General features: G+C 41.9%; 1 protein-coding gene across 3 annotated transcripts; it reads right to left on the bottom strand.

Moving 5' to 3' along the window:
• Nucleotides 1–491: 491 nt before the first annotated feature.
• Nucleotides 492–27946, bottom strand: LOC149863018 (lysosomal amino acid transporter 1 homolog). 3 transcript variants are annotated; one of them, XM_090052166.1, is made up of 10 exons: nucleotides 27514–27946; nucleotides 26989–27084; nucleotides 24567–24690; nucleotides 19931–20275; nucleotides 18461–18590; nucleotides 17377–17467; nucleotides 14624–14748; nucleotides 13032–13127; nucleotides 11955–12140; nucleotides 492–680 (listed from the first exon to the last, which is right to left on the bottom strand). In XM_090052166.1, the coding sequence occupies exons 4-10, from the start codon at nucleotides 20113–20115 to the stop codon at nucleotides 570–572; spliced, it is 924 nt and encodes a 307-aa protein (XP_089908292.1). In that variant the 5' UTR covers nucleotides 20116–20275; nucleotides 24567–24690; nucleotides 26989–27084; nucleotides 27514–27946; the 3' UTR covers nucleotides 492–569. The 3 variants fall into 3 exon arrangements, with proteins under 3 accessions (XP_089908292.1, XP_089908291.1, XP_089908293.1); XM_090052165.1 differs by lacking the exon at nucleotides 26989–27084; XM_090052167.1 differs by lacking the exon at nucleotides 26989–27084 and having other exon boundaries at nucleotides 27620–27946.

Below are 27946 nucleotides of genomic sequence, written 5' to 3'. Positions count from 1 at the left end.
AGCAAAACACAGAAGCCCCTGGGCTATAATATAAAAAGCTAAACTGTCCGGCCAAACAACATTCAATCCCTATCGGGAAATACTCCAACCCATAGCATCAATCAGGGGATGTTCATGCAGTCAGGCTTCTCCCCTCTGTCTGACTGGCCGAGCTCCCCTTCCCTTGGTCGCCAGAGGGGAACTGCCCTTCTGGCCTCATGCCTGGGGCTTAAGAAGGGCCAGGTCCTGCCCCTTCCTGTCAGCTGGCTCCCCAGCAGCTGTCCTAGCAACCAGCACCTGTGACTCTGGCTGCCCTGGTAACTGGCAGCTGAGCCTCCCCCTTCTTGCCACTAGGGGCCTCTCCCAAGCTTTTTCTGCTTGCAGGGCACCCGAGTGCTCTGCAACAGGGACACTTCAGAAGAAAATGTGTCATCTTGCCACATACAATACAGTAGACATCAGTTTTATTTGTACAAGTCCACACTGTTGCCAAGAATGCCTCTAACAATGAGTTTTGTCTCTAAACAGATTTTATTTTGTGAAAAGTATTCAAGCTCAAGGTGTAAATGGTAGCAAAAACAACAAAAGAGTCAGATGTTTTGTGAATCCTCTTCATCCACAAGTAATGGTTTCACTTCCATTGCCACTAAACTGAATCTTCTCTTGTTCTGTTTGCGATATATGATAAATTGTGCTGTTATCTGTATGTTTTTGGGTAAGGAAACTATTAAAAACATAACACTGAGATAGTAGAAAGCAAGAGCTGCAAATGCTAAGAACATAAAGGCTGCTGTCCAGGAGAAAACCAGTTATCCACTTAGTACAGACTACTGTCTGGGACAGAGCAGTAGACTGAGTCCTCCAAAGGAAAGTTCAAAAAATGTCTCTTGAGCAGGGGTGCCAAACTTACCTGCTCTCCTTGGGCTGAATCTGGACCTCAAGACTCCTCATGGGCCAGAAGTGGACCAACCTTCAGTTACGCAGCTAATTCCCCTATTTCTTCTTCCCACTTCTAACATGCATTCCCAATCTACCACCTAAGCCTTTCAGATATCCTTTATGCTGATGATATTAATGCACATGAAAGCATACTGGGAAAGATCCTGGCCCTCACTCTAGCCCCTTTTTAGTGGCCTGCAGTAGTATCTACAGAGGCCCTTCTAATTTGCCCAGTATAGGACTGACATGTTCCATGATGGCACCCGTAGCCTGCAAGTCCAGGTCCACACTGATTCTGGGGGTGGGATTTTAGGACTGTAGTGCTTTGCACTATGGCTCTTCTAGGCTATGAGGCAGCCCATAAGCAGCTGGAGGGAGCCTACTATAAATGAGCGCAGTCCCTGGAAACTGGCTCTAACTTATTTGTGGAGCATATCTGAGTCTAACAAGAAACGAGAATCTTCAACATTGTTATCCTTTAAAAAGCTTTCAGAACTCTCATTATTTGAAGTTCTGACTCACTGCTTAGTACTAGCCTCCAGAGCAGAAAATTGTGTAATATGCATATTTGTCTTATTTCTGTTTTAACACAGATAATTACAAATGCCACTTATATATTATTAAGATTAAAAATTAGAACTACACACTTTTTTCTTTTTCTTGGTTTCTTGGTTGCATGCCTTGGTCACAACTACAGCCTTTTACATTTTTTTAATTAGCCAGAACTGAGGGGGCAGAGGATGAGTTCCTTAAGCATTTCTACTAGAAACTTGAGGAGTTTCAAACATCTTAAAGATATGCACCAAACTCAGTAAGGAACATACTGGTAAAAAAAAAAAACTGAAAGCCACTGCACAATTTCTTATTTTGCAAACATCCTTCCTTTATCCCAAAATGCTGTCTAACTTCAGGTGGCACCTAACCTTGAGGGATAGCAGAACAGTTTTTGAAAAGCACTATTTGTATAATGTGCTAAATGTGCACAGCACCTTTCAGAACAAAAATTAATTTCCTGTGCAGAGGAGATTCTAGTCTAAGTCCTCAAGCCAAGCTCAGGAAAGGATTGGGACCCAGAAAGATAAAACAATACAAACAGGCAATGGCGTAAAGGACAGAACAATGATGAGAGAACCAGACTTTGTGAAAGTGATTCAACTTAAACACGTATATTTATGATGTCAAATGTTATCTGTGTTGCATTAGTACCCAAGGGTGCCTATACACAAGCCAGAAGGCTATTCCAATGCCCTGTCAGCACGCTGAAGCAGACTCAATTAATGGAGTCCACTAGAGCGTGGTAATTACTGTGCTCCAGCCAGCCTCCTCATCTTGTATATCAGCATCCCAGCGCTTCAAGATGGCAGCAGGAGCACTTTAACTAAAGCATGTTCAACAAGATTTACGTAAAACGCCTCTGCCATTTTGAAGCACTGGGACACTGATACATGAGAGCTCTGAGTGCTTTAATTAGAGCAGCTCTTGGAGCTGCTCTAATTAAAGTGCTTTCCCCCACACCCTGGAGCATGTGTAAAAATGCCCTAAAGGCCCTCATTTGTAAAGCACAGTCCCACCATGTTTGGCACTGGACCCTATCACAAGGCAAATGAACTAAGGTTATAAGTAGACAGAAGGGAAAGACATGCACAGGTATTCAGAGATGACTTTCTTCATGTGATACAGCAAACCAGGGCAAAGGCAGAAACAGAATCCAGATTTAATTCCCAGGCCCTGTGTTTCATCCATTAGACAATGCTGGCTCTACTGTTAATTTATATCCAACTTTGAAAAAGAGGAGGGTAACAGGGGTATTAGAAGAAGCATATTAGAGAAGAGGAAGGAGCTGTAGTGGAGGCGGTCAAGTAGGGAACATCAAACATAGGGACCTGTGTGAAAGAAGTTTTAAAGGGAAGGGAAATGAATCTAAGGGGCCAGCTGTACACCAAGAAATCTTCACACAAAGTACAATGGCTCCTCTCATGCACCAGGGTTTAGTTAAGACTGTGCTACTATTACCATTATGTTCAAATTCCCATTTTACAAATGAAATAAAGTTGCTCTGGGAGGAAACCTGGCATATAAGAACTCTCCTGGGAACACTTTAAACCAGTTAAAATAACTTGGCTAGTAGACAATAGCAGTGAGGAGTTTAAGGCTAATGCATGCCACTATTTAAAAAAAACAAAAAAAACAAAAAACAAAAAACTTACTGGGAGGCCTGGTTGGGTGGGGAGGAAATTCTCTGTTTCAGGCATAGCCCCAATAATTACCCCACTTCCTTAAATCTTTAGAGTATTCTACCTCTGTGGCCCCTTCCTACTAAAGACTAGACAGGATTTCCTTCAGAGACAGTGGGTCAGCACTCTTTATCCAGTCTAATCATTGTATAACATGTGGTATATTTTCTCCTCTAAAGGCTGAGCTAATTAGACTTACAGAATGTCTGCCTATCATTGGCTAGGAAAACAACAGAACAGGAGTTCTATAGGGTTTCATTCTGCAAACACTTGAGCAGCTCTTGTGGATGCTGAGTGACATCTTCTTTTGGTGAAGTTCTGTGGGATAGAGCTTTTATCTCATAGTGAACAAGGAAGTATGCTGCTGAGCCCTGAATTTTTTGATCAGCAGTAGTGCAGATTACTATTTTTGGGCCACCACACAAGCAATATTATAGGCTTTGTTTAAAAACAAGGAAAAGAAAAAGTTCCCAATAATGTGCAATGTACAGTTTAACAGATGAACATTTCCGGCATGTGTTTTTATTACTACATGAATTCAACAATTTGTATTTTTAGGGAATGAATTAAGAATAGATAAAGCTCTTTCATATAAAAAGCTCTTTCATATAAAATGTACTTGCTGTTCATGTTCATAACTTTTCAAAGAAAACTAAGGCCGCATCTTGTAAACCTTATGGGTATGGCACAGCCAAACTAACTTGACAAAACAAAGTGTCTGACAGTCATGATGAACTAATCTGTCAAGGTTGTTTTATTAAACATAAATAAGTGAATCACAGTACAATGAAATATATGCAATTTTTCTAAGAATAGACAGTGGGCATATCTACGTGCCCCTATGTGCCATTGTTACTGCATCATCATTTAGTACTTCCTTTTGGAAGGATTAAATGATGGCACTGTAACAGCCCATAATGTACCATTCGGGAGGTGCATGGTTATTTTTAGCTGCTATGTTGTTGTAGCAACATGCTATAGAGAGGGAGCATTGTGGCTTGTGCCCGCCACTGCATGACTACCACGTTGCTATGGCGACATAGTTTCTCATGCAGATGCACCCAGCAGGGAGAAGAAAGTTGTATGTTCATTTAGGAAACTGCCCTTGCTGATTTTAATTACATGATGAATTTTAATCACAAAGCAATGATCCTTTGTAAAACTACATAAATTCCAAACGGCATATTGCAAAAGGCAGATTGAGAAGAGCCTCACTACTGTTGCTTAGATCTTATTGAGTATACTTTTTCACCCTCTAGTAACTACCTGGCATGTGACTAACAGTGAGATGTATATGAAGAGAAAAATTCCAGCATAGTTTCATGATATACTGCACATTAATTAATGTACTGCATATCAACTAGAACAAAAAGATAGGGGAAAACACTTGGTAAAGAGCTCTAATTTAGCTACAAGGCAGGTTTTGGTGGGTGGGAGGAGGAAGTAGGGTAGGAAGGAGGGATTTGGAGATGTATTCAAATTTAGAGGACACAGGAATGATGGAATGGAGGTAGTAGGGAAGTTTCAAAATGAAAACTAATTGCCCAACTTCGGTCTCTGGTTTTTTAGGTAAAACTCCACTGAAGTCCTACAGGGATATCAATACAAGCTGCTCCTATGTATTATAAAGGCAGAGTTAGCCAGTGACTGCTTTAACTTATATAGGATGTTACATTTTTCTAAGTACATGAAGCAAAACTCTAAAAATACCCACCCAATCCTGTATCTGCAACCAACATCTAGAAATGAGTGATAAGACTTCCATTGATCACTACAAATAAACAAACATGGACTAACAGGGGAAGCAAGTTTTGAGAGTCCCAGTCTATCTACTAGAAATGCCCTATCCTAGCCATTTCAGCATAGGGATTAGTCTCTTGAACACTGTGGCTAACTTCAGCTGCCACAGTTCATTTACTAAAGCTCAGTCATATAAGAATATATCATTTAAATTTGAAATGCCTTAAAGCTTTCCTTGAAGTGAAAAGGATGCTGGTTTACTTCATGAATTGTGATGGAAATCATTATTCCTTGCTCATTCCTGGAAGCCATGTATTCACCAAATAGCTAAAACAACAACAACAACCACCACCACCTTTAACAACATTAGGAATTTAAAATGGCTTATTATGGAATGAAGTAAACTAATCTATGATTTCTTAGTTCAAAATGTGAAGGACAGATATTAAGAGAATGGAATATGACCAGATCACATGCTACAACAAGTTATCTTGGTAACAGCTTTTATATTAACTAGCACTAAGAAATGTAAGCACTCCCTTTCAAGAGGAGTCCAGTGGTCCAGCTAATAGTGACCACTCTCAGAAGCAGACATACCAGATGCAAGAATCTGCAGTGGACAACTATGGCCCCTGGCAGACATGAAAATAGTTGCATGATGGGATCTGATTTCCACTCCCAACAACTACATGTCCTGCCATGCCACATGTGCATGGCAGGGTGCATCATTGTGGGGATCAGAGACAGATCCTAATCATGTGACTGCTGGCAGCTCAGCCTGGGATGCTGGGAGTAGAAAGTGAACAGTACCTGGTGGGTGGCATGGAGTGGCTCCTCCTGCTGGAAGCAGATGGGTCTGGGGCAGCTCTACCTTGAGTTGGAGTCCCAGGGCTACCCTGAGGGCTGGTGCCAACAATCAGGTGCTTGACAGTACCAGGCTGATTGGAGACCTGGGGTTGTCTGGGTCTGATTCCTACAATCAGCTGCTTGTTGACATCAGGTCCCAGACAGCCTCAGTGCATAGACATGCCACACATTCAATTTAAAGTGTCATATAAATCAGGCATAAAAACATTCCACATGATATGTGGAATATCTTTATGGCATCTTAAATTGGGTGAATGCAGGGCAATTCCAAAAGTTGCCATTTATTGCAAGATTAACATATTGATCACATGATAAATGTAACGTGCAAGGGCCGATGGAATAACAGACCCATGAAAGAAGTCTCTGACAGTGTTAGAAATATAGATAGGCCTTCTTTTATATACCATCTAGTGCAAGTCTGGATGTTCTCTGGAATTAAAGGTACCAGAAGGGGAAACTGGGTTTCTACTGTCCACAGTATCTTTTGACTTTGGAGATGCACTCCATTCTGATTAATTCTGTTTTCCTCCAAAATCAAGAGATTCTGCTCCTCAGTTTGATACTGAGGAAGGTCTGATATGATGTGTCGGTCTGCTAGGATTTTCTATTTTCTCATATGGCAGCAGACAATAATGAAGTTGCCTTTGGAAAGCATTTATTTCCATACCTTAAGGGCTTCTCAAGGCAGGAGGTCTGCTTTTGTTTTTCCCTGTTCTCTTGATTACAAATACTTCATACATTTCAACCAGTACTATATATGAGACTAGATTTCTATAAGCTCCCCAACCTGGTTTGGAAGCATCTGCTTTTAATATAATTTGACTTGGAGAACTATTAGTAAGATTGGATTCAGGCTCCAATCAAGTCAGAACTGAGAAATGAAAGTCATGTGCACATTGGCTTTGTAATCCAGGGGGGAGCTGGGGATATGGGTTGTGTCCAATATAAAAGTTCCTTTTAGGAGAACATCATGGAAAGACATGTTCAAATATGCAAGTAATATACTGTCAAGGCCATCAGGATCAAATTCTGGGTTTTTGGTAAATAAATACTGGCAGTTTTATGTTTCCAGTGAAGGCCAAAAATGTCAAGGCTTTGTTTAGGGAACAATAGTCTTGTGTGTCCAAATCAGGGCCAGCAGCCATCGACTCCAATGTTCATGAGACAGAACCATGCATTGTCAGTTAAAACAACACATATTTAACTTCAAAATGGCAAGCCAATTTCAGTTTTATATTATCATGGTCGTGAAATATGAATTTCCTATTATAAAGGATGTCTTATTATATGCATTTCCAAGTGAATCATGTCTTCAGATATAGAGCATAGTTAACTGTCCTGAATGAGAGGGTTAATTAGCAGCTGTTCCTCAGTACTAAAAGAATTATGAAATATGCTTTAGGATGACCTGAGGTCTCTATTCTACATAAACTTCACAATTTGAAAAATGAGAGGATTTGAGCTAAGGCTCTGAATTCTTACCTCCTGTTAGAATCACTGCTTAGTGAAACCGAGAACCCAGGCTCAAGGTTCCCCATGTTTAATAACCAATCATTGGGGAGGTAATTTGTAGCCAGTACTCCAGAGAGCCTTTGTACTCTGCATAGAGAGGCCCTAGCTTACCAAACTCTCCTAATAACATTTTCACTGTATAGCAGCCATAGAAGGTATAGTCCCAGTTGCCTTCAGTGTAGTTACTTAAAGTAGTATGGTATTGGAAAAGTTGGGTATTATGAAACTATTCTGCTGTGAGAAAACCAAGGTTCCTCATTAATTTGGATTATAACAAGTTTAAGTCAATTAAATACGAATCCAAATTAAAAGTGAAATTATTTTTATTATAAACTTGGTGAGTTCTTTCTGTCCATATCATGGCACAGTCCTATGACTACTTTATAGATTTACCACAGAGTTTTACCTGGCAAGAATAATGAAGTAAATTATTTATATAGATATTGAATGGCGAGATCAATAAACACCATGTTACCATTTAGACTTATGAAACAAAGGACCAATATTCTCCTAGTATTTTGGTCTGGTTTGTATTTTATAATCAAACAGGAATAATCACAAAATGATAGAGAAGATGTGCTTGAAGAGGTCATCTAGTCCAAACCCCTGCCTGAGGCAGGATCATCCTTATCCAAACAACCTTATACAATCCATAATCTAAATTCATTGTAAAACTATGGTCAGCCATGACACAATATGAAGCATAACACCCTAACCTGCCAAAGGTAAAGCAGGGAAACCATGGCAGCTAATGTCCTGCTTCTATAAAGAGGTGTTAATATACACTCAAGAGGTCCCAGATAGAGGGCCATGTCCCCTGCTACAGAGGAATGAAAAAACCCCCATAGTCTGCACCAGTCTGACCATGGGGTAAAATTCCTTCCCAACTCCAAACACGGCGATAAGTCTGACCCGAGCAGAGGGGCAAGACCTTCTAGTCAGAAACCTCCAGCTTTGCTCCTAGCAGGAACACTGGCAGACCCCAGTCAAAATCCTCCAGCCTCAGTTGTAGCCAACACCCATGTGTAGCAGGAAGTGGGTGGAGGGAACAACCAGCAAAGCCCAGAAGCATGGGAAATATCCATAGATGAACACAGGCATAGCTATGCCTAGATCATCCCCTGACTGTCCTTTTGAACACCTCCAGTGATGAAGTCCATAACTTCCATAGGCAGTCCTATTCTACTACCCCACTATTCTAACAGTGAAGAAGTTTTTCCTGATATTCAACCTAAGCCTACTTTGCTGCAAATTCAAGCCATTGGTCTGCCTCTTACTCTCTGCAGCAAGGAAAAAAAAGTGCTTTCCCTCTTCTTTAAATATTTCCCAGCCCTTCAAATATTTGAAGACACCAATCATGTCCCCTCTTAAGCACCTTTTCTGCAAGCTGAACATGCCTAGTTCCTTCAGCCTCTCCTTGTATGACTTGCTTTCCAAACCCCTAATCATCTTCATCACCCATCTCTGGATCCTCTTTAACTTCTCCATGTCCATTTTAAAATGTAGAGTCCAAGTACCTACACCAGTGGTTTTCAACCTGTGATCTGTGGAACCAGCAGGGTCCACAGACTATGTCTAAGGGGTCTGTGAAAATTTACTATGATCAATTAAAAGCATGTAATACTTACACTTACAATTCAGAGGGGTTCACACGTCCATTTGAAATTTTCAAAGAGGTCTGCATCTCCATTTAAAATTTTTTAGGGGTCTGCAGATGAAAAAAGGTCGAAAACCACTGACCTAGACTGAGTGCATGTTACAATAGGTTAATTATAGTTAACATGCTTACTATGCCTTAATTTAGAGAGAAGGCTGCTTATGGCCAAGTTATTTCTATCACTGTGAGACTAACATGTATTGTTATATTGGCTCTTTTGAAGAACTAATCAAGCACCACAGCTAACTTTTAAGACACATTCAAATTCTCAGGTACATGCTTGTGTCCTGGTGATGCATTTAGGGAACATGTGCTGCAACAGTCTGTAAAACATTTGGAAAATATACTTTGACACAAAAATCTTAGTAGAGCTTCAATTTTTCTCTGGACTGCTGGTCAGTCTTATAATAATCTGATTTTAGACATTTTTAGTGGGTTTGGAGTGTTAAAGTGGAGTAGAGTACATTTGGTCCAAGAAGTATGACAGACAAGGATGTTTTGTGATATCTTTTAATGGATCAACTGTACACCAGCCCTTGAGTGTTTCAGGTAACCTGAGGAAGAGCACATGATACCTAAAAGCTTGTCCAACAGTTCTCCCAACTATGCAGTTGGTTCATTAGAAATACTGGAAAAAATCCTTGCCCCTCAGATATTTTTATGAAGGGGTCAGATTCTGAAAGTTATAATCTGCAGTGTGCATATGAAAATCTTGTGTGTGCACATCAGATTTTAAACATAAGCTACATGGGCACGAACATGTGCAACTGTTCATGCATCAAACTGAAAACTCAGCCTACATGTACTGACTAATAAAACTAACTGCAACTGTGCTATCTAGTTTGGACATGCCATACATATTCAAGTGTGAATTTGTATTCACCAGTAAATCGTACAAAAAACATAATCTGCTATAAATTTAAAAAGTGCAAGTAAATAGGTGGTATGAAATTTATTTTCAATATCTCAACTGTGTTATGAATTATTCTATATTCATAACACACTGTGACAGGGGGCAACTCTCGGGGCCTGGTCACAATACTGGCCCACCCACCTGTCTAAGTCAGGCTGCCCAGTCCCGCCTGTCACACCTTGTTCTTACAATAATAATTGTAATAAATGTAGGAGGCTGCCCATTTTAAGACCCCAGGGCCTAGGGGTTTGCACATAACTATGTCCTTTCCTTATCATGTCCCATGCCTCACAAATAGCATCCTTGAGTTGCTTTATGCTCTGGCTCGAGGCCAGGCCAAACTCAGGCCCTTGCTTGGCCTCATACATTCGTCCCTTCTCTGTCCCAATGAGCTCCATTCATACCACCTGGTCTCACCGGGCCTCTTACATGCCACCCCATACTGGGCCACACTGTCTGCCCTGCTCCTCTGAGCAGTTCCCATAGGCCATCAGGCTTGCCTTCTTGCACACCTTGGCTGGCTGGCGTGCAGCCTCTCGGGTCCTCTTCGGAACGACGGCTAGCCAATTCACCTCACCCTGGGCAGAGCTCTGACCCGAGCCCCTCTCTGGCTAACTCATCACTCTCATACACTGACCGATTAGGGCCAATTCCTTGCTCACTTGGCCTCGGGACTATTTGCAGCCTCAGACGTCTGAGGACTTACCTGGGCCTAACTGTACCCTCCATGGGGTTTCAACACATGCCCCCCTTTCTAGGGCCTTAACTTGCTCACACTGGGCACTCTGCTGTTCGCTAGGTTTCTAGCCCCATGTACTCCACCCCTTCACTGGGGTAACTACTCTACTCCCCTCAGTGGGGCCCGTACTCTGCCCCCATGTAGAGTCTCAGGGTCGTACACCCCCACAAACTCAGATGCCTCTCCCTAGGCATGCCTGGCCCACCGTCTTTGGGGTCTTACGCTCCCATGGGCTCAGGTGCCTCACTCTGGATGTGCCTAGCCCCACTACCCTCCAGTCTTAATGACCTACCAGATGGTGGGGGCTGGGGTTATCAGGCACCCCCACCTGCCTTTCACTGGGGAGGTAACTGGCTTGGCATTTCTGGGGGACTGTCCCACCATGGACAGCCCCACCAGACCACCTTCCCCTGGCAGGGTGCAATTTTTGGTTTTACCCAGGACCAAGCAGGCTTACCAGTTCTGATCTAGTTCCCTCTCTGGGTCCTAGATGGACACAAGAGAGTGAGCAGCCCAAGAAGTACATCTCTAATGGTGACCCCCATTTGGAATCCTCCCTTCCACAGATTGTATTGCAGTCTCCATCACAGCCAGCCTGCAGACTGACCTCTGTTGGCTGTGATGTCGTGTTGTCTCATCCCGCCCCCCGCCCCCCGGACCTTCAGCCTTTCTAGGTCCTGGCCCGCACCTTCAGGCCAGTTGGGGTGCCAGATGGCTCTCCGCAGCCCTGGCCTGTAAATTGCCCTTCGGTCCTACATTGACCAGTCAAGGCATCAGAAGGTCAGAGCAGCAGCCACTGCCCTCCATTCTGTAAAGGGGGTCTCCCTCTAGGTCTCATGATAGAGCCAGCATCCCAGTGCTAGCTGATCTAGTGCCCCCAGCAAAGCTGCATGAGGCCTAGTTCTACTAGGCTCACCTGAGCCCCCTGACTTCACCCCTGCCAGATCTACCCTGGGGATTGCCTGGCCTATTGTAGGCCCATCGGCTGTTAGTCCTCTTGTTAGACTGGACCTTATTTTCACTAGGTCTCAGCCTTTTCCTGGGGCTCAGAACCCCAGTGGGCCCCCTGCCATTCCCCTGGTTCCTTCCTTACCTCCAAGGTATTCCACAAGCAACAGCTCAGCTGGGTGTTGTTACTCCAGCTACCAGCAACAGACTGCTAGCTCAACCCTGATGCCTGAGCTAAAATGGAGGCAGCTCAGTTCTCTCCACCAATCACATAGCCCATCCTGCAGCCATGTGACTTTCTCATCAAGGCTGGCCCACACCTGCTGACTGCCCTGCTGTCTGCTCTCACCCTTAAAGTGGTGGGCACAAAAAGTGCTCTGCCACACACACTTTCAAGAAACTCTTGCTCTACATGGAAAAGGATACAAAAATGTCTAGAAACAGAACTCCAAAGCTCCCAATGAGCCAGGGAAGATGGTGTAAAAGATAGAGGTTCCTGAGAGATTTTGCAGCAGGCACTTTTAAAACAAGGCTTAGTCCATAAGTCCAGTTTCCCATCATGGCTAATGCGAACAGCAGATAAGATGTACCTTCTGTAGACTGTCTTTGGAACTAAAAAAAAAATATATATAAAAATGTTTGAATGAAGACTAAGGTGCAGCATAAACAACATGAAGGAATTCTGGATACTTTCAGGATACTTGACTACAATTTCTAGGAGCACACTTCATTCTTTTTCACCTGGAAAACAATTCACCCTATTTCTGATGCTTTTCGTTTTACTAATCTTGGAATCTGTATCATCAAAATTGATAGAAATCATCATAGCTCTTAGGTGTGCATGCTATATTTTACAGCTGCAAAGCAACAAGGGAAGCTAACATGTTACAAAAAGTGAATGTTTATTTCTTCACTAATCTGTTACTCTGTCACTTTCTCAGGTGGAGCCATTTATTCCAGCTTGAAGCAGAGGTGGGAACATCTGTTATTTTGGAAATAAACTGGAGTTTCTTATGTTAAAGCTCTCTTTACCTAAGTGAAGTGCCTGTCTTTAATCAACCTATATCAAATTTTCAAAGAGAAGTTTCCCATATTGACAGTAGGAAGATTATGAATTCAGTAATGTCATCATAATGTTTCTGTGTTATAATTTTATCACTAGATACTACTAATTTAGTAGAGAACAACTGAAAGCATGGACCTATCTACTGCCCATTTGTTTTTCATGTGCAATGTATGCTTCTTCCCTAGCCTAAAAAATTCAGCTCTTGATTCTTTTAATCTGTGTCCTCTACCCTGTTTGACTAAAAACTTCCCATTTTCCTGCCTCTTTGAAGAAAACAAGTTTTCCTTTTTAACCTTTTTCCATTTTATATAGTCCCAGATGCAAAGTTCAGATTCCAAATAGGGTGCAGGTGTGTATGTTCACTGCAAGGGAGTTTCCAGCATTTCAAGCAGCAGTAAGCAATATATTTAAATGTCTTCAGTCAAAAATATACTTACGTTTTTATACAGTTGAGGAAATCTAGATCCCAGATAAAACACACAAGATATATAGCCACAAACAAATCCTGACAGTTTGATCATACCAAGTGGGTCCTGAAAAACAAGGAAAGGCATACAAATTTTGATAAAAAAGTTTCTGGACAGTTCTAATGTTTTGACTTACAGTGTAAACTCCTCTCAAAGCCTGGACAAGACTTCTTGTTGTTGTTAAAATGGCCATTTGGGCTAAAAGATTTGATTTTCACCTTGCAAAGCAAAACAGTATATGGTCCTGTAGACACCAGAATATAATGCAACCTTTGTTTGTGAAAGGCAGAATGAAGAAAAAAAGATTTTCCTTGTAGTAACTAAACAGTAGCTAGGGAGCCAAACCTGCTCATTGTTCTGCTCTCTGTGGATTGCTGCAGATTTTACTTTTGGTTTTACCCCTAAGCAGCTGAACCTGTTCTTAACCATATTTCTCACATACAATGTGTAATCAAATTTGAAGAAGCTGTTTTTGGTGAAAAAGGTGAGTGTTGTACATGAGGAAATATGGTGTCTAATTTTCAGCTCAAAGCCAGTCCACGCATGCCTTAAAATGTGATGATAAATACATTTTTAGTACAGTAATCCTTAACGGTGAAAGACTTGGGGATACCAAAGTCAAAACAGTTTTTATACCTAAATACACTGGAAAGTTATGGGTAGAGAGCACGACACAACCTTTTCCAATATGTTCAGCAGTGGTTCTTAGCAAACCTTGTATGCTTAAGTTTTCAGTTGAATGCCTAAGATGTAATGTTAGTAATAAAAGGGCATTCTTATGGCATTGTTATCAGCTCTAGGAAGTGGTGCATCCTAAAATCTCAATAACTGGAATAAAACTGCATTTTAAAAAGTGTAAGTTCACAACTCTGAAAACCAGGGAGACAATATGCTGCCCCAAATTTCTTGCCCACATCTTCAGAAGATAGTGCATAACAGTGAGACATGCTGCATTCGGTTTGCACTTATTACTTCACATACATTTATTCTCAACAAGCAAGTACCCTAGCTGCAGTAAGGGCAGTACTTTAAATATAGCAATGCACTCTAAATCTAGTAATTGAGAGATACAGTCTAAAGATAGGGAGCACTGTGAGGTATCTCATGTCACATTTTTTGTGAAGTAAAATCTGAAGCTGGAGAGAAACCCAAGGTCAGAAAAAGGGTCTCCTTTTTTAAGACAGGAAAAAAGTGGTTTTCCAATCAGAGTGCTCCAAGCATGTGGCAGCACCACCATGATTCCAAAGCCATGCCGAGGACCGGACAGAAGGTGGGGGAGCCAAGGCCAATGCTGCTCCCCGACCCCGCTCCCTGCAAGAGGCAGAACAGAGGCAGCATGGGGCATTAGGTGGTGGCACTCCATCCCAGCCCCCTCGCCCCCAACATTCTTGATGGGCAATTGGCTAGTATGCCCATAATACTCTATTTGTCATTACTAAAGCACTTTGGATTATCATACAAATTCGTTAGCATGGGGTCCATAATCCTAATATGAGGCTTTTTTTTTAAGAAGTAGCAAGAAGGAAGAGGAGACTAGGGGCTTACCTACAAAATGAGCTTACCTTCCCTTCTTCCAGCAGAATACTATGAAATTGGTTTCTTAGGAGAAGCTGACTGGGTAAAATTGCACACAATGTTATACAGATCAAGACCCAGCTCACACAGAAATTCTTCAGGTGTATGCTGCCTACATTGACATATAATATGTTAGATGAAAAACAACTTCTTTCTATTGTTGGATTAGTAAATTTACTATTTACTTGTAATTTAAATGTGTTGACATATATGTGTACCTAAAAGACAAAATTCACATTCAGGCTACTCCTTAAATTCGCTCCTACTATCACCATTAGGGTCAGATTTAGCTAGTACAATAAGCAAAAAGCTGCCTAGTACAAGGCTAAGTACAGACAGTCAAAAAACCTGAAATTCCAGGCACTTTTACATGTGCTCTGGGAGTGGGGGGAGGGCAGTGCTTAATTAAAGTAGCTCTGAAAGCAGCTCAAATTAAAGTGTCACCACATTTCCTGTATCAGTGTCCCTGCACTTAAAAATGGTGGTGGGGCGCTTGAACTCAAGCCTGTTCAATGAGCTTTAGTTCAAGCACCCCCACCACTATTTTTAAGCGTGGGGATGCTGACACACGAGATCCAGAGGCTGCTGGAGTGTAGCAATTGTCACACTCCAGCAGACTCAGTTAATTGAGTCTGCTATGATGCACGGAAATCACAGCACATCAGGGCAGCCTCTGCGCTCATGTACAGGTGCCCGTTAGGGCTGTGCGAAGCTTTGGGTACTGATTCTATTCGGAGGAGATTTGGCCCAATTCAGTGGCCAAATCTCAGAATCCAAATTGAATCAGGGAACCAATTTAAAGGTCTGAATCGATTAAAATCTCTCTGAATTGATTTGGAAAAGATTTGGAGAGCTTCAGTGATTTGGGCAGTCCCTGCCTGCTGCAGCAGGGAGCTGGACCCAGACTCAGAGCTGGTAAGTAGGGGGCTGGGGAGGGGAGGCTGGAGGAGGGAACCATGGGGGGACCCCTGCCAGGCCCCATCCCCTGCCTGCTCCCTCAGCCTCCTCATGGCTGCCCCACCTAGCTCCAGCTCCCGGTGCTTTAAAAAAAAGCCCCCACTCACCAGCTCCTCCCTGGTGGTGGGAAGGGCTATCTCCACTGCCCCCCACTGTGTGAGGAGCTCTGTTACAAACCCCCCCAACTCCCACCCCCCCACACACCCCAGCTCTGGCCCTTTAAGGAAAAAAAACCAAAAAAACCTGGCTCACCAGCTCCTGCAGTGGCCTTGGGGCTACTGAGGGCTTGTGCAGAGCCCCCCACCATGCAGCACGGAGCAGTGGGGATTGCCCCCCACTGGGCAGGAGCCAGTGAGGCTGAGCTTTTTTTTCAAAGTCTGGGAGCTAGGGTTGGGCAGGGCAGCCATTGCCAGGGCTGGGAGAGCGGGCAGGAGATAGAGCCTGTGTGATTCAGAGATTCGGCTGATTCAGCAGCAGCCAAGTCTCTGAATCAATTCAGGACAGTGATTCAAATCACCGAATCAAATCGCTGTCCCCTGAATTGGCCAAATCCGAAGCAAATACTAGCGGGTTTGCACAGGCCTAGCACCCATAGATTCCAGAAATGCAGCCACATGCTTGCAGTGACTCGGGCCAGAAGCTGGGGGGGGCCCTAGAGCATGCCTCTGTGCTCTGCTGGAGCAGACAGCTTGGGCAAAAGCTAGCCCATCCACTCTGAGATAGGGTACTAGAAGGGGAGGTGCAAAGCAACATGGGATGCTGGGGGACTGTAAGTTAACTTGAATCTGTAGGGGATCTGGGGCAAAAGTTCAGTAAACTGATTTAACCTAAACAAGTTAAGTCTGATACTGCATCCATCCAAGTTTATCTTAAACCAGTTTTGGCCATTTTGAAATGGTTTGAAATGGTTTAAATGCACTGCACTTTGGTTGTGTTACAGATCTGAGCCAGTTTCTGATCACTTATACCAGTTTACGTGTAATTTCTGTCCCTGGCCCAATAGACCAGAATACACTTTCTTTCAATGGGTCTTATACCACTTAACACCACAAATGCAAAGATATTTGGAATGTAGATTACAAAACTGTCTCCAAGGCATTGTTGTTAATATAGGCTCCTGTCTAGCAAACTACTTAGGTACATGGTTAACCAAGTATATGAGTGTTGCCACTGAGGTCTAGGGGCCTACTAGCATGCCTAAAATTAAGCACATACTTACGTGGACTTATTACAGAGGGGCTACAAGAGGACTTTTAAATTTAAAAAAGTCTTATAAAACAAAGGAACTATGCTACTAGTTTTATTTCTAGTATAGTAATTCCTAAAGGTTCCAATTTCTACCAGTGTGCCATTGTACTAGGTGCCAGTACATGCACTAAGACAGTCTTTACCCTACAAGCTAGCAGCCAAAACAGAAAAGAGAAAGGAAATATTATCCCTGCCATTTTATAAATGGGGATTTGAGGCAGCTTTTAATAATTCTGTAAAGTGGAAAAAACTCCAGTTATTAGGGTATTTGCCAGAATGCCAGATGTAACAAATTCTGAATACTAGCTGAATTTATTGGCAGGTATAAATTACTATGCACAAACTATAAGTCAGGTACAAGAGTAGAAATGAGATTTTCATGGGGGCCTTACAAGATAATGCTCCCAACTTCCTCCAATTTTACCTGGGAGCTGGGTGCTCTAATCTTTTCTGCTCCTCTGAGAACTCCCACCTAAGAAAATAATATTAAAGTACTCCAGAAAATGGTAAATCCATTGACTTTTTAATATCTTACATTTTGTCATCTTCTGATTCTTCAGTTTATAGTAGACAAATTGTGAGAGCATAATTATGTCCATGTTGACATAAAAGATGGCAGTGACAATCTGAAAGAGAACACAACACATCTTCTTTACATGTCAAACAAAAAGGCCAGAGTGTTTTTTGAAATGATTCACATGCACATTCTCCGATTTGTACCAACCGCTGCAAAAAAATTCAAAGCAAACTAGATAGCTTCAGATTTATACACTTATGGTAGGACCAATTCCTGGTCCCTGGGCCTCATGCAACCTGTACTATGTAGTCTGACTTGACTTTGCAACTGTGAAGGTTTAAGCAGATACTGAGACCCTGGCACAAACTCTATCAGGGCTGGTCACTAAAACTACTTTTTTGGAGGATTCTTTGTCCGCCCTACCTGAATTTCCAAGATTGATGCCTCCCCAGGTTCTGAGAGGGTACAGTGTTTCTTGCATGCTTTTCCAAAGCTTAAGGAACTGAATGGGTATTGCATACCAAAGCAGGAAGAGAACATTGTTGATCCAATTAATCTATCTGATTCTGATAGGTCTTTTTTTTTTCAATGAAGCCTTATTATTGTCACACACATTTTTTTCAAGTTACTCAGGTATACACACACTTCAGATGTATTTCCTTTCCAAACTGACCAAGGAAAAGGAGCTAGAATTTCCAGTTTAAAAAGAGGTCACCCCAAGCAACTTAATCTGTTATAGCACCAAAAGATAACTGACTTTACTTACTCCCAACCCTATTTATTATGGAAGCTTACTTACAAAATAAACTGAAAAATTGCCACTGAACTCATTATCAAATAAAGCCAATTTAGTCTGTTTATATGACCTTATAAAAGGAGCTAGTTGGAAATACATTATTGCTTGCAGCATCTTCCCACCTGCAAAGAAAGCCACAAGATGCCATAGTGGGTAAAGACAAAAACTTCACAATAATTTCCTTTTCTACAATCTGCTTCTTTCTGCAGTGTCTAATGCATTTAGTTATCCTACAAGTTACCTCTCGGCTTAAAAAGATACATATTTAAAATCATAAATAATAAAATACAAAAGGTGATTAAGTACCTGAATGGGAAGTTGCTTTGTTAAATAGCAGCCTATGAAATTTGTAAGGTCTCCACCTATCCAACATAGCAAAAAGCCCAAAGATAGTGCTTGGTCCACTTTTCCATTTTGATAGGCAACATAAAGTTGACTAGAAAAAAAAGAAAAAGTAACACCCTGTTTAATCTAAAATAAAGAATAAAAGTAATTTCCCGTACCAAGACTCCTAGATGGACTCTCCTCCCATCCCACCTGGAAATACTAGTTTAATTTCTTGTTAACCCAGAAACAAAAATGTCAACCACTGCTTTCACGTGTTGTATTTTCATGACCCGCAGTAAAACACAACTCAGCGGACAGTAGAACCAACCCATAAGTATGTTATGTACAGTGCTGTAGTTGCCAATCTTAAGCATATTGAAACTAGAAATGTCATTCATATTTAGCATAAAATGGCAGAAGTAGTTTCTAGAATACAATCTACAAGTTTGCTCATGTCTCTAAGGGTGTATCTACATGATCACAGGTAGTGCTATGTGGAGATACCTGAACTAGCTCAGGTACTGGAATCAGGATAGCCATGTTAGAGTGGTGCTCTGTTTGAGTTAATGTGCCTTGCTAAATGCTGCTATACTTCTTCCGCTACCCAAGTATCTCTACACAGTACAGTTCTGCCATGCAGATGTGCTCCAAACTATAAGAGTATAGCTCACGTTCACAACATACTCTATGAAGTAATCTTAAATGTGAATCTATTAGGCATGTCCTGATGAATGCAATACTTCTTAACTTGACAGTTTTAATGTACATTTTCAAATACTTCAGAAGTTCAAAGGCTTACTACTACAGGTTTTACTCTGCATGGTTTCCAGAACCCTTTAACTGATTCAGTAAATTACACTGCCTGTGTGGATAGATCTTGGAGTCAATCCCATTTACTTGAGAGTTTCACATGCAGGGAATATTTCCTTTTCACTTCTGCCATCCTCTACCTATGTGCTTGAAATGTTAACCCAGCGTAAGTGCCCTACACAGAAACCAATCTGGCACTGCAGAAGTACTGAATGATGCACTTCTTCTGACCCCATGTTCACTAGCTGGGAAGAGCAGGATAATATCCGTGACATAACATGTGGTTTAAATAAGTACTAATCTAGTTTCCTCTATGGGTTGTGTGTGTGCATGTGTGTGACTGTGCACATGCACATATTTTAAGAGTGGGGGAGATAAAAGGGAAGAGGTGTTTTATTCTCACTGATGCTAAGTGGTAGAGATTAGCATCACATCAGTGCAACAGAACAGTATATAAGACTCATTTGTCTACCACCAAATATTGTTCTATACATGAACAACATGCTTCTTTGCCTTATTCTATCTGTATTATGCAGACATAGAAAAGTATCCAAGATAAATTAAAAAAGGCAGCTTTTGAAAAAAGGCTTCGGGCAAGATTACCCATGTGAATCTCAAGACTTAAGACTTTAAACTTACGGTAGTGCAGCAAACAGAAAACAGACAATGGAAATGAGTCCTATGACAACGCTCCAGTACTCCCCCGCATTCTCAACACATTCTTCCAGGAGATGCCAAATCCATGGTGTTCCATTTATACATAATCTCCTATTCTCTACTGCAGAGATATTGACAGCATGCATATACAGCTGAGGAGCCATCATTCTTGTCCTGAGATTCAATTTCAGAAGTTTATTTTTGGCTCTGCATTTACCCCATGCAAATCCGCAAATCAGTTTATCAAGGCTGAATATCCTCTCTCAAAAGACCTCCGTATCCAGACAGATGACTTTATCACAGTTATTTCCAATCTTATAAATGGACCTGCCAATTTAAAGAAATAAAATACATCCAGTGTGAATATGTCAATTAAAAAACCAAATTAAAGTTTTCAGGAATTTGGCCACAGCAAACCTTCTTAGATAACAAATTAAAAAAAAGGTAACGCTAAAAATGTAAACACTAACCCATAAAGCACTCGCTTATCTTTGCTTCTCGCTGAAACAACTAATGGAATTATCCAGAACCAGTCAGGCAGGGAGGTACTGCATAAGTTACACCACACAATTCTTAGCAAATGTATAATACTTCTAGTTTACACCTCCGGTGGCATTCTGGTGCCTGGGGGTTATTTTTCTCTAGGTTTGTTTGTTTTTTTTTTTTTTGTGACAAAGACTGCCACTTCTACAGAGGTGTCAAACTCTAATATATTTATATTGTTAACAAATGTCTACTACCAAGCACTACGTTTTCACATCAGACCAAAGCCAAGTTTTAAATCCAGTTTGGAGTTGAAAAATTAGTCCAGTGAAATAATGAATGATCAAATACTCCTTTTAATGATACTGCACCAGACTGTGAACCCCAGCTCAACCTTTAAGTAGTTAGCTACAGCTCTATTTGACTTCAATGGGAGTAACTGCTCACCATTGTAAATAAGGCATTCACATTCTGTTTTTTTTATATTTGTAAGCATTAAAAAAATGAAAGGATGAAGTTTTTAAAGTAAATTTCCTCATGGTGTCAGAATGAGGTTTAAGTTAAACTGAGTCTGGATTCTACAGTACTCTTTCTATATTATAGACCAGTGGTATTCATCCTTTTAGAGTAGTGAGCCAGGTGTGACCCTGATGCATTGCAGGCCTGTGGCTAGTCCTGCTGGAGTCAATAAGGTTATATCCATGCTTACAGCTAGGTGTACACTAGGGTGTGGCTGCCACTTGAACTACAGCAACAGCTTAATGCATCTAGTGTGGATGCTGCTCTGCCAGAAGATGGGTAATTGCAGAGCTATGCAGCTCCCCTAAATGAGAACCATAGCTAACAATAGCCACCTCTGGTCGACAGCTGTGTCCACATCAGTGGTTTTACCACTCGAGCTACACTCGTTATAAAATATACTTTTTATTTTTTCAGACCACCCTCTCCAGCCAACCTAGCTCTGCCAGCAGAACTCTGTCATGTAGACAAAAGCTAAGTCTTTGCAGAATCAAGACCTTTGTTCTTAAGCAAAAGTATGCTAGGTGGAGATGTATTTTTCACTACTGGAACTAAATACCAGTGGCATAACTAGGAATGGAAACCTGGATGAGCTCCAATTTATGGTGAACAAGTAGCAACCAAAGATCTGTGGTCATAGTAAATCACAAATTTAAGATTTTACCTGCATTTTAATTACCTGCAAATGATTAAAATTAAATGTATCTACACATTCAGATTAAAATTATCTGCCAGTGATTTAAGATAATTAAAATACAGGATAATACAGGGATGGGCAAAATGCATCCCAGGGGCAAATGTGGCCCACCAGGCCATTCTATTCAGCCTGCAGGGCCCCTAAAAAATTTAGAAAATTAATATTAATCTGCCCTGGGCTGCCTGTCATATGGCCCTTAATGATTTGCTGAAACTCAGTAAGTGGCCCTCTGCCCAAAATAATTGCCTGTCCCTGTACTAAATGATGCTCTTGAAACTTCAATGCTTCATGTTTACTTTAACAAAACAAAACTGCTGCTGGTAATTTTACTGAAATTTGGCATTCACATAGGCTTAGATTTGGTCAGGCAGAACTATTAAGTGGGTGAGTTGTGACTCTTCTGGTAAGAGCATCAGTGCGACATCAAAGTGTAATCTGGTAATTGTTCCTTACACAGGAATGTAAGCATTGTTGTACTAGGTCATAATTAAAGTCTCTCTGATGTAGTATCATGCCTGGCATTGTCCTGTATCGAGTATTTCAGAAGAAGGTGTAAGAATCCTGTGAAAATCAGATTGGGAGTAATCTGCTCCATATAAATAAACCAGAATGAAACCTAATAGATAGCGAATGACTTCGACCCAGAAGCACAGGATTGAATATACCTGCCAAAAAGATTTATAGCTAATTATAACAATTCCATACATTCTTGATATAGAAATATTCAAACCTGTTTTGAATCTAAATAGTGGCCCAAATGCTAACCCACTGTAAAACAAAAGACCATTTTAATGAAACAGCAGAGATCTGTGTGAACTATTCCTTAAGACCTGTTGCTCACAAAGGCAAATTTTAAGTGGCTGTCTTTCTATTCACTTTTGTGAAACTTCAGTTTCTGTGAAGATTAACAGCTCTAGGTACTGGGTATTTAGATGGGGAAAAGCCAGATTATTTATATTTTAAGTGAGGAGAGAAAAGGGAAACCCTGAGATTAATAGCCACAAAACTGAGCTACTCCTGCCAGTAACAGAATGTATTCTGCAAAAAAGGGCATTTGACATAGAGAAAAAAACAGCTGTAGTATCTAGGAGTTTTATGGATGTTTCAAATATACAGTGAATTTAAAAAATCATTCAAACATTATCAGTGGCGGAAGTCCCCTGATACAAGGATGAGTCTTCCAGTACGCAAGGAAGTGATTGGAGGAGGAGGAGGTCAGTGCCAAGTCACTGCTCTTTCCCTTTGTCTCTCTCTTCTATCTGCCTCCATAGGGAGGTGAGTTTACTCGAAATGACTGGTGCCTTGTCATAGAACATACTACCACTGGGGATGATTCAGTGCTTGAGTCTCCTAGGTATTGATTTTCATATTGCAGTTCTTCAGATTGGCTTTCAAGGGGTCCTTGAATCTCTTCTTTGGCCACCTTTAGAGTGGTGATCATCAGTGAATTGGGAGTACAAGAATTTATTTTGGGAGCCAGTTGTCAGGCACCTTTATGACATGACCTGTCCAGCAAAGCTGGTGTAAACACGGCTTCAGTGCTAGTGGTGAGCCAGAATGCTGGCATTCATTCTTCTGTCCTTTTGAAGATACCACTGAAGGTTATGTTAAAAAACATTCAGGTGTTTCCAATATGCCATCCAAATTTCAGACCCATACTACAGAGTAGGGTTAACAGCCTGGCAGTCGAGAAGCTTGGTTTGGGTCCTGGTGTCATAATCACTGAAGACACAATTTTGGAGATATCCAAAGGCAGCACTAGCAGATTTAATCTGATGTTGAGTATCATTGTCTATATTTACTTTTTAGAAAAGATGGCTACTCGCGTAGGGGAAATGCTCAACATGCTCCAAGGATTGCTTTCTAATTATACTGTGAGGAGAAATAGCTGGTTGGTTTGGGTTGGGTTGGTAAAGTATCTTGGTTTTCATGAAGTTGACAGTGAGTCCAATCATTTCTAAGACTTCACAGAAGCAAACAGAAGTGAGCTGGAACTCTTCAGTTGAGTGGGCACACACAACACAATCATCAGCATACCGAAGATCAGTATAGGAGCTGTTGGCTATCTTGGACTTGGAACATAACCTGTTGATGTTAGAAAAATTCCTGTCCATACAGTAATGAATGCTGACTCTAGATTGAAGTCTATCAGCAGTGAGATGTGGAATAGCTGAGATATAGATGGAAAAGTGTTGGTGCAATCATACATCCTTGCTTGACTCCTGTTCTAATAGTGAAAAAGTTCATTTCTGAGTCACTGCTTAGGACAGGTGCTGTCATTAAGTTGTGTGATGATGATAAAAAAATTGGCAGGCATCCAAATCTCATCAGGATCCTCCATAGGACCTCTCTGTAGATTTGATCAAAGACCTTAGTAAGGATGATGAAGGCCATGTAAAGATCTTGGTGCTCACAGCACTTCTTCTGCCGCTGTCTAGCAAAAAAGAGCGTATCTGCTGAACATCTGATTCTCTAAAACTATGTTGGAAGTTTAGTAGATTCTCCTCAGTAAGGCAAGTGAGTCTACTGATGAAAGAGTGAGAATCTTCTCAGGTATGGACAGAAGTGCAATACCATGATAACTGCTGCAATCTGATCTATCTCCTTTCTTGAATATGGTAATAATTCTAACATCTCTCAAGTCACTGGGAAACTATTTGTGTTTCCAGATTTTCATAATAACTATGTGTAGCTGATTTGCAAAATTACTCAAATTATCTGAAAAATAATTTGAAAAATTATTCAATAAGCAGGAAGGAATAATGTGGAGGTGTGATAGTGCTGTGCCACTCCAGCATTATAACTAGTCAAAAAGATCAGGTTGGAGCTGTTCTTACAACATACTGAGTTATTTTCAAAGTTCTTATGTAATTGTACACATATGGATGGCATAAAATACATCATAAAACTGGGACTCACTATCTAAGGGCCTCCTCCATAATTCACAAAGTCTCTGATAGCCGCATCATTCTAATGTGGTACATCTGGGACATCCCTCTGAGATCGATCCAGTTAGACCTGATGATCACGTATTTCACAGAATCTACAAATAAACAATAAAACAAGTATGCATATTTTTGACAACATATCTTCACTAGTTAATCTGGCTACTCAGTATATTTAGCACATACTGATCACTTTCCTGATCCTGGAAGCCATTTCTGCAAACCATTTTTAATGAAGGGACTGGCATGTTTTCATGGACTTCAGTACAGCTTTAACACTGAATACAATGGAATGCCAAAACTGCACCTAATTTTAGGAATAAGGCCCAAGTACTACAAGTAAGGTGTATCCGGAAAATACTACTGCCTTGATAAAAATGTTTTTTATTTTGTATTGACTGAGAACTACTGATCTATGCAACATGGCACATCTATAATCTGAATCTTTAGCATCAGATTCTGCTGCTTAAAATCCCTACTAAAATATGTGGAAAGGGCCAGATAATAAGCAATTTGACCACATTGATTAAAATTAAGGCTTGAACACTGAAGATGGATGTGCTTGTACAAAGCCCCAATATAGCACCAAGGTCCATGAGGTAGCTGGTATAACCAAAGTACTTCAGACTCTCTCAACTTGCCACAGGCCAAATCCACTTCAAAACCCTGCAGCTATTACAGAAAAACAAACAGTTCAAAATGTAGGAATTGTACAGGCCATCTATACTCCCCAGATGACAGAAGTCTTGGCCTTTGGCCTCTTGCCAGACAAACATTTAAAGCATGTGGTTATTCTGGGTTTGTTATTACTTAACATTATCATGGCATTCTACATTCAGTGTTGCCAACAGCAGGGATTTTATGGTAAATCTTGCAATAATTGTTGCTTTTCTTGAAAGCCCAGATGTTGGAGAGACTCTGCATGGTGCTTTGCTATACTGAGAGTCATAGTGACAAAACTATCAGCTGTGTTGGATGCTGTAACTTGTGGACTCTCTCTACCTGGATCTACCTGTGTTGACTCCTGGAATTCTGGGGTCTTTATATTGTCATTGTTTTTGTTTATTTCTAATTCAGTTCAGTGTTTGAATTGGGAAGCAGACTGTCCTAAACAAACTGACATTTATTATGACTGTGAAATGTCGTGGGCTCAGGTCAGGTCAGGTCAGGTCAGTCCAGTCCAGGTATGTACTAGCTAGCCCCTTTTCTTGTTACGTACACTCACTTGTGTAGATATTTTAAAACATTTTCCAACAACCTTTTTTTAAGCAGATGGTGATTCTTCCATTAACATCCTCACACTAAGCTAGGAAACAAACAGAAAAGACAAATACATGCTAAGGAGAGAGAAGCTACAATTTTTCTTTCTATTTATCTGTCACCAGTGTTGACAAGAGAAGAACCAAATACAACAATTGTTAGGCTCTCCTAACAATTCTTTGTGCATACCCATGTATTTGTTAGAAGCTGAAAAAAAATTCTCTAAACATTTTACTGTTTTTTCTGTTTTTTTTTTAAATTAGCAAACCTATGCTAACTACTGCTGCTTGGAAAAATTGTTCCATAATTTATGGTTTTTACACAAGAATGGATAATATAGAACTGTTATCATACAGCACCTCAGAAAATGCTTGTTGATAAGCTCTTACGGGAATAAAATATTCTAGAACAACTATTTTGAAACAGGTCCTTGTGTGGAAGCTCTTATTCTACCTAACAGCATTTCTTCCAGGTTAGTTTAATCCATGCTCCTGAAATAAATGTGCCAAGAATCCTGGAATACTCTGGGCCTTGAAATCACTCCTACATCATACCAGGCTTGTGCAGAAAACTAAAAAGGAGGTGAGCAAGGATGCTCTTGCAGGTAAAGGAACTAATTTGGTACTCTGGGGGTCTCCCAGACTTTCTGGTATCTCCTTGGGCAAGTTATACAGCCATACTTTCATTAATGGCCACTGGGTTTTGAGTGTTTTGGTGACACACATCCAAATACCTTAAAGAACAATTTAGGTATCCAAGACCCCTCTCCCATAATCTCTAATTAGAGCTGGAGAATTTGAAATGTTTTCAGTATATTCATATTTTAGGTATTTTTGACAATGAATGGAACAAAGGTGTACGATAACATGGCTTATTTAATTTAGTTGCTGATCCTGAGCCTCCCATTCCTAGGTTCTTTTATCGTCCTATTAAACGTTTTTGTTTTGACTGAATGCTTCTTGTTACCATCACGTAGGCATGAACAAAGCGTGTTTGGAATCAAACAGGAAAACTACCAATACATCCTGGCAAACATTAGGGATGGCAGAAAACTTCGCTTGCAATCGCACTGAAAAATGCAGGATGGAGAAATACTATCACACTTGGAAAGGTGGCACGCTGCCAGGCCCCCTCACCTGCAGACTGCATCAGGCTGAGAGCACCTTGTCAACAAGCAGCTGGGTCTGCTCACCTACAGCCGAAATCCTCTCCAGCCAAGGAGGTACCCTGTGCTGCAGATTTCAAAGGGAGCCTGTCTATTTGTCCATCCAATTACCACAGGCAAGGCCCACCCGGTTACCTAGTTGTCTCATTCGTCCATTAGCACCCATAAAAAGGGGCAACTAATGAAAAAAACAGGACAGACAAAACGTGAAAATGAGCGTGCCGGTGGGGGGACACTGAGCAGAGCCCCGCACCGTCCTCAAAGACATCCAAGGAGCCGGTGGACGCCGCCCGCATCAAAGGGCCACCGGGGTCGGTGGCACAGCGCAGCATGGCCGCCAATCTCAACTAGCAACGGTCAAGAGGGAGCCGGCTTCTCAGCACCCTCCCACACGCCGGGTGACTGACACTCCCTTGTCCGAGGCGCTTGGCGCCGCTAACCCACATCCTGACCCAGGCCTCTGGCAGACGTTACTGCACCACAAGGGACGTTTTACCTCAGAGGCGCTCAACCTTCCTCCTCGGCGGGCCAGGCGGGCCTTGCCCAGTCTGTCCCCGCGCCGGATGAGGCCAGTGGGGCGGTGCCAGGGATCCCGCACTGACCTGGCTGTGCGGGGCGGTGGGAGCGGGTAGGGGCAGAGGCCCCGCGCCCCACGTCCAGCCCCAGCGAAACGGGAGCCGCCGGGCTGCGACACAGCGGCGGGGCCGGCAGCGCCCTCGGGCCCTGCCAAGGCCGCGCGGGATGTGAGCGGATCGGATCCCGCCCGGCCCGGCCCGGCCCGGCCGCGGCCGCCCTCCCCGGCCCAGGGCAGACCCCCGAACCGCCGCCAACCTGCCTCCGCCGCCCCCCCACGGCTCCTCTGCCCGGCCTGGCCTTGAGCGGGCAAGCGAGCGGCGGCAGCGGAGCTGGGGCCAGGCGCCCCCTGGCGG

This window comes from Crocodylus siamensis, chromosome 6, assembly GCF_052110815.1.
Source record: "Crocodylus siamensis isolate JL-2025a chromosome 6, ASM5211081v1, whole genome shotgun sequence".
Lineage (NCBI taxonomy): Eukaryota > Metazoa > Chordata > Crocodylia > Crocodylidae > Crocodylus > Crocodylus siamensis.
This window is presented reverse-complemented; position numbering and strand designations above follow the sequence as displayed.

Coding starts and splice junctions, on each gene's coding strand:
- LOC149863018 (XM_090052166.1), bottom strand. CDS start 20,115: ATGATGGCTCCTCAGCTGTATATGCATGCTGTCAATATCTCTGCAGTA. Junction 18,591..19,930: donor TTTCTGTTTGCTGCACTACC/GTAAGTTTAAAG, acceptor TTTTTTTTCTAG/TCAACTTTATGTTGCCTATC. Junction 17,468..18,460: donor CAAAGCAACTTCCCATTCAG/GTACTTAATCAC, acceptor GTTCTCTTTCAG/ATTGTCACTGCCATCTTTTA.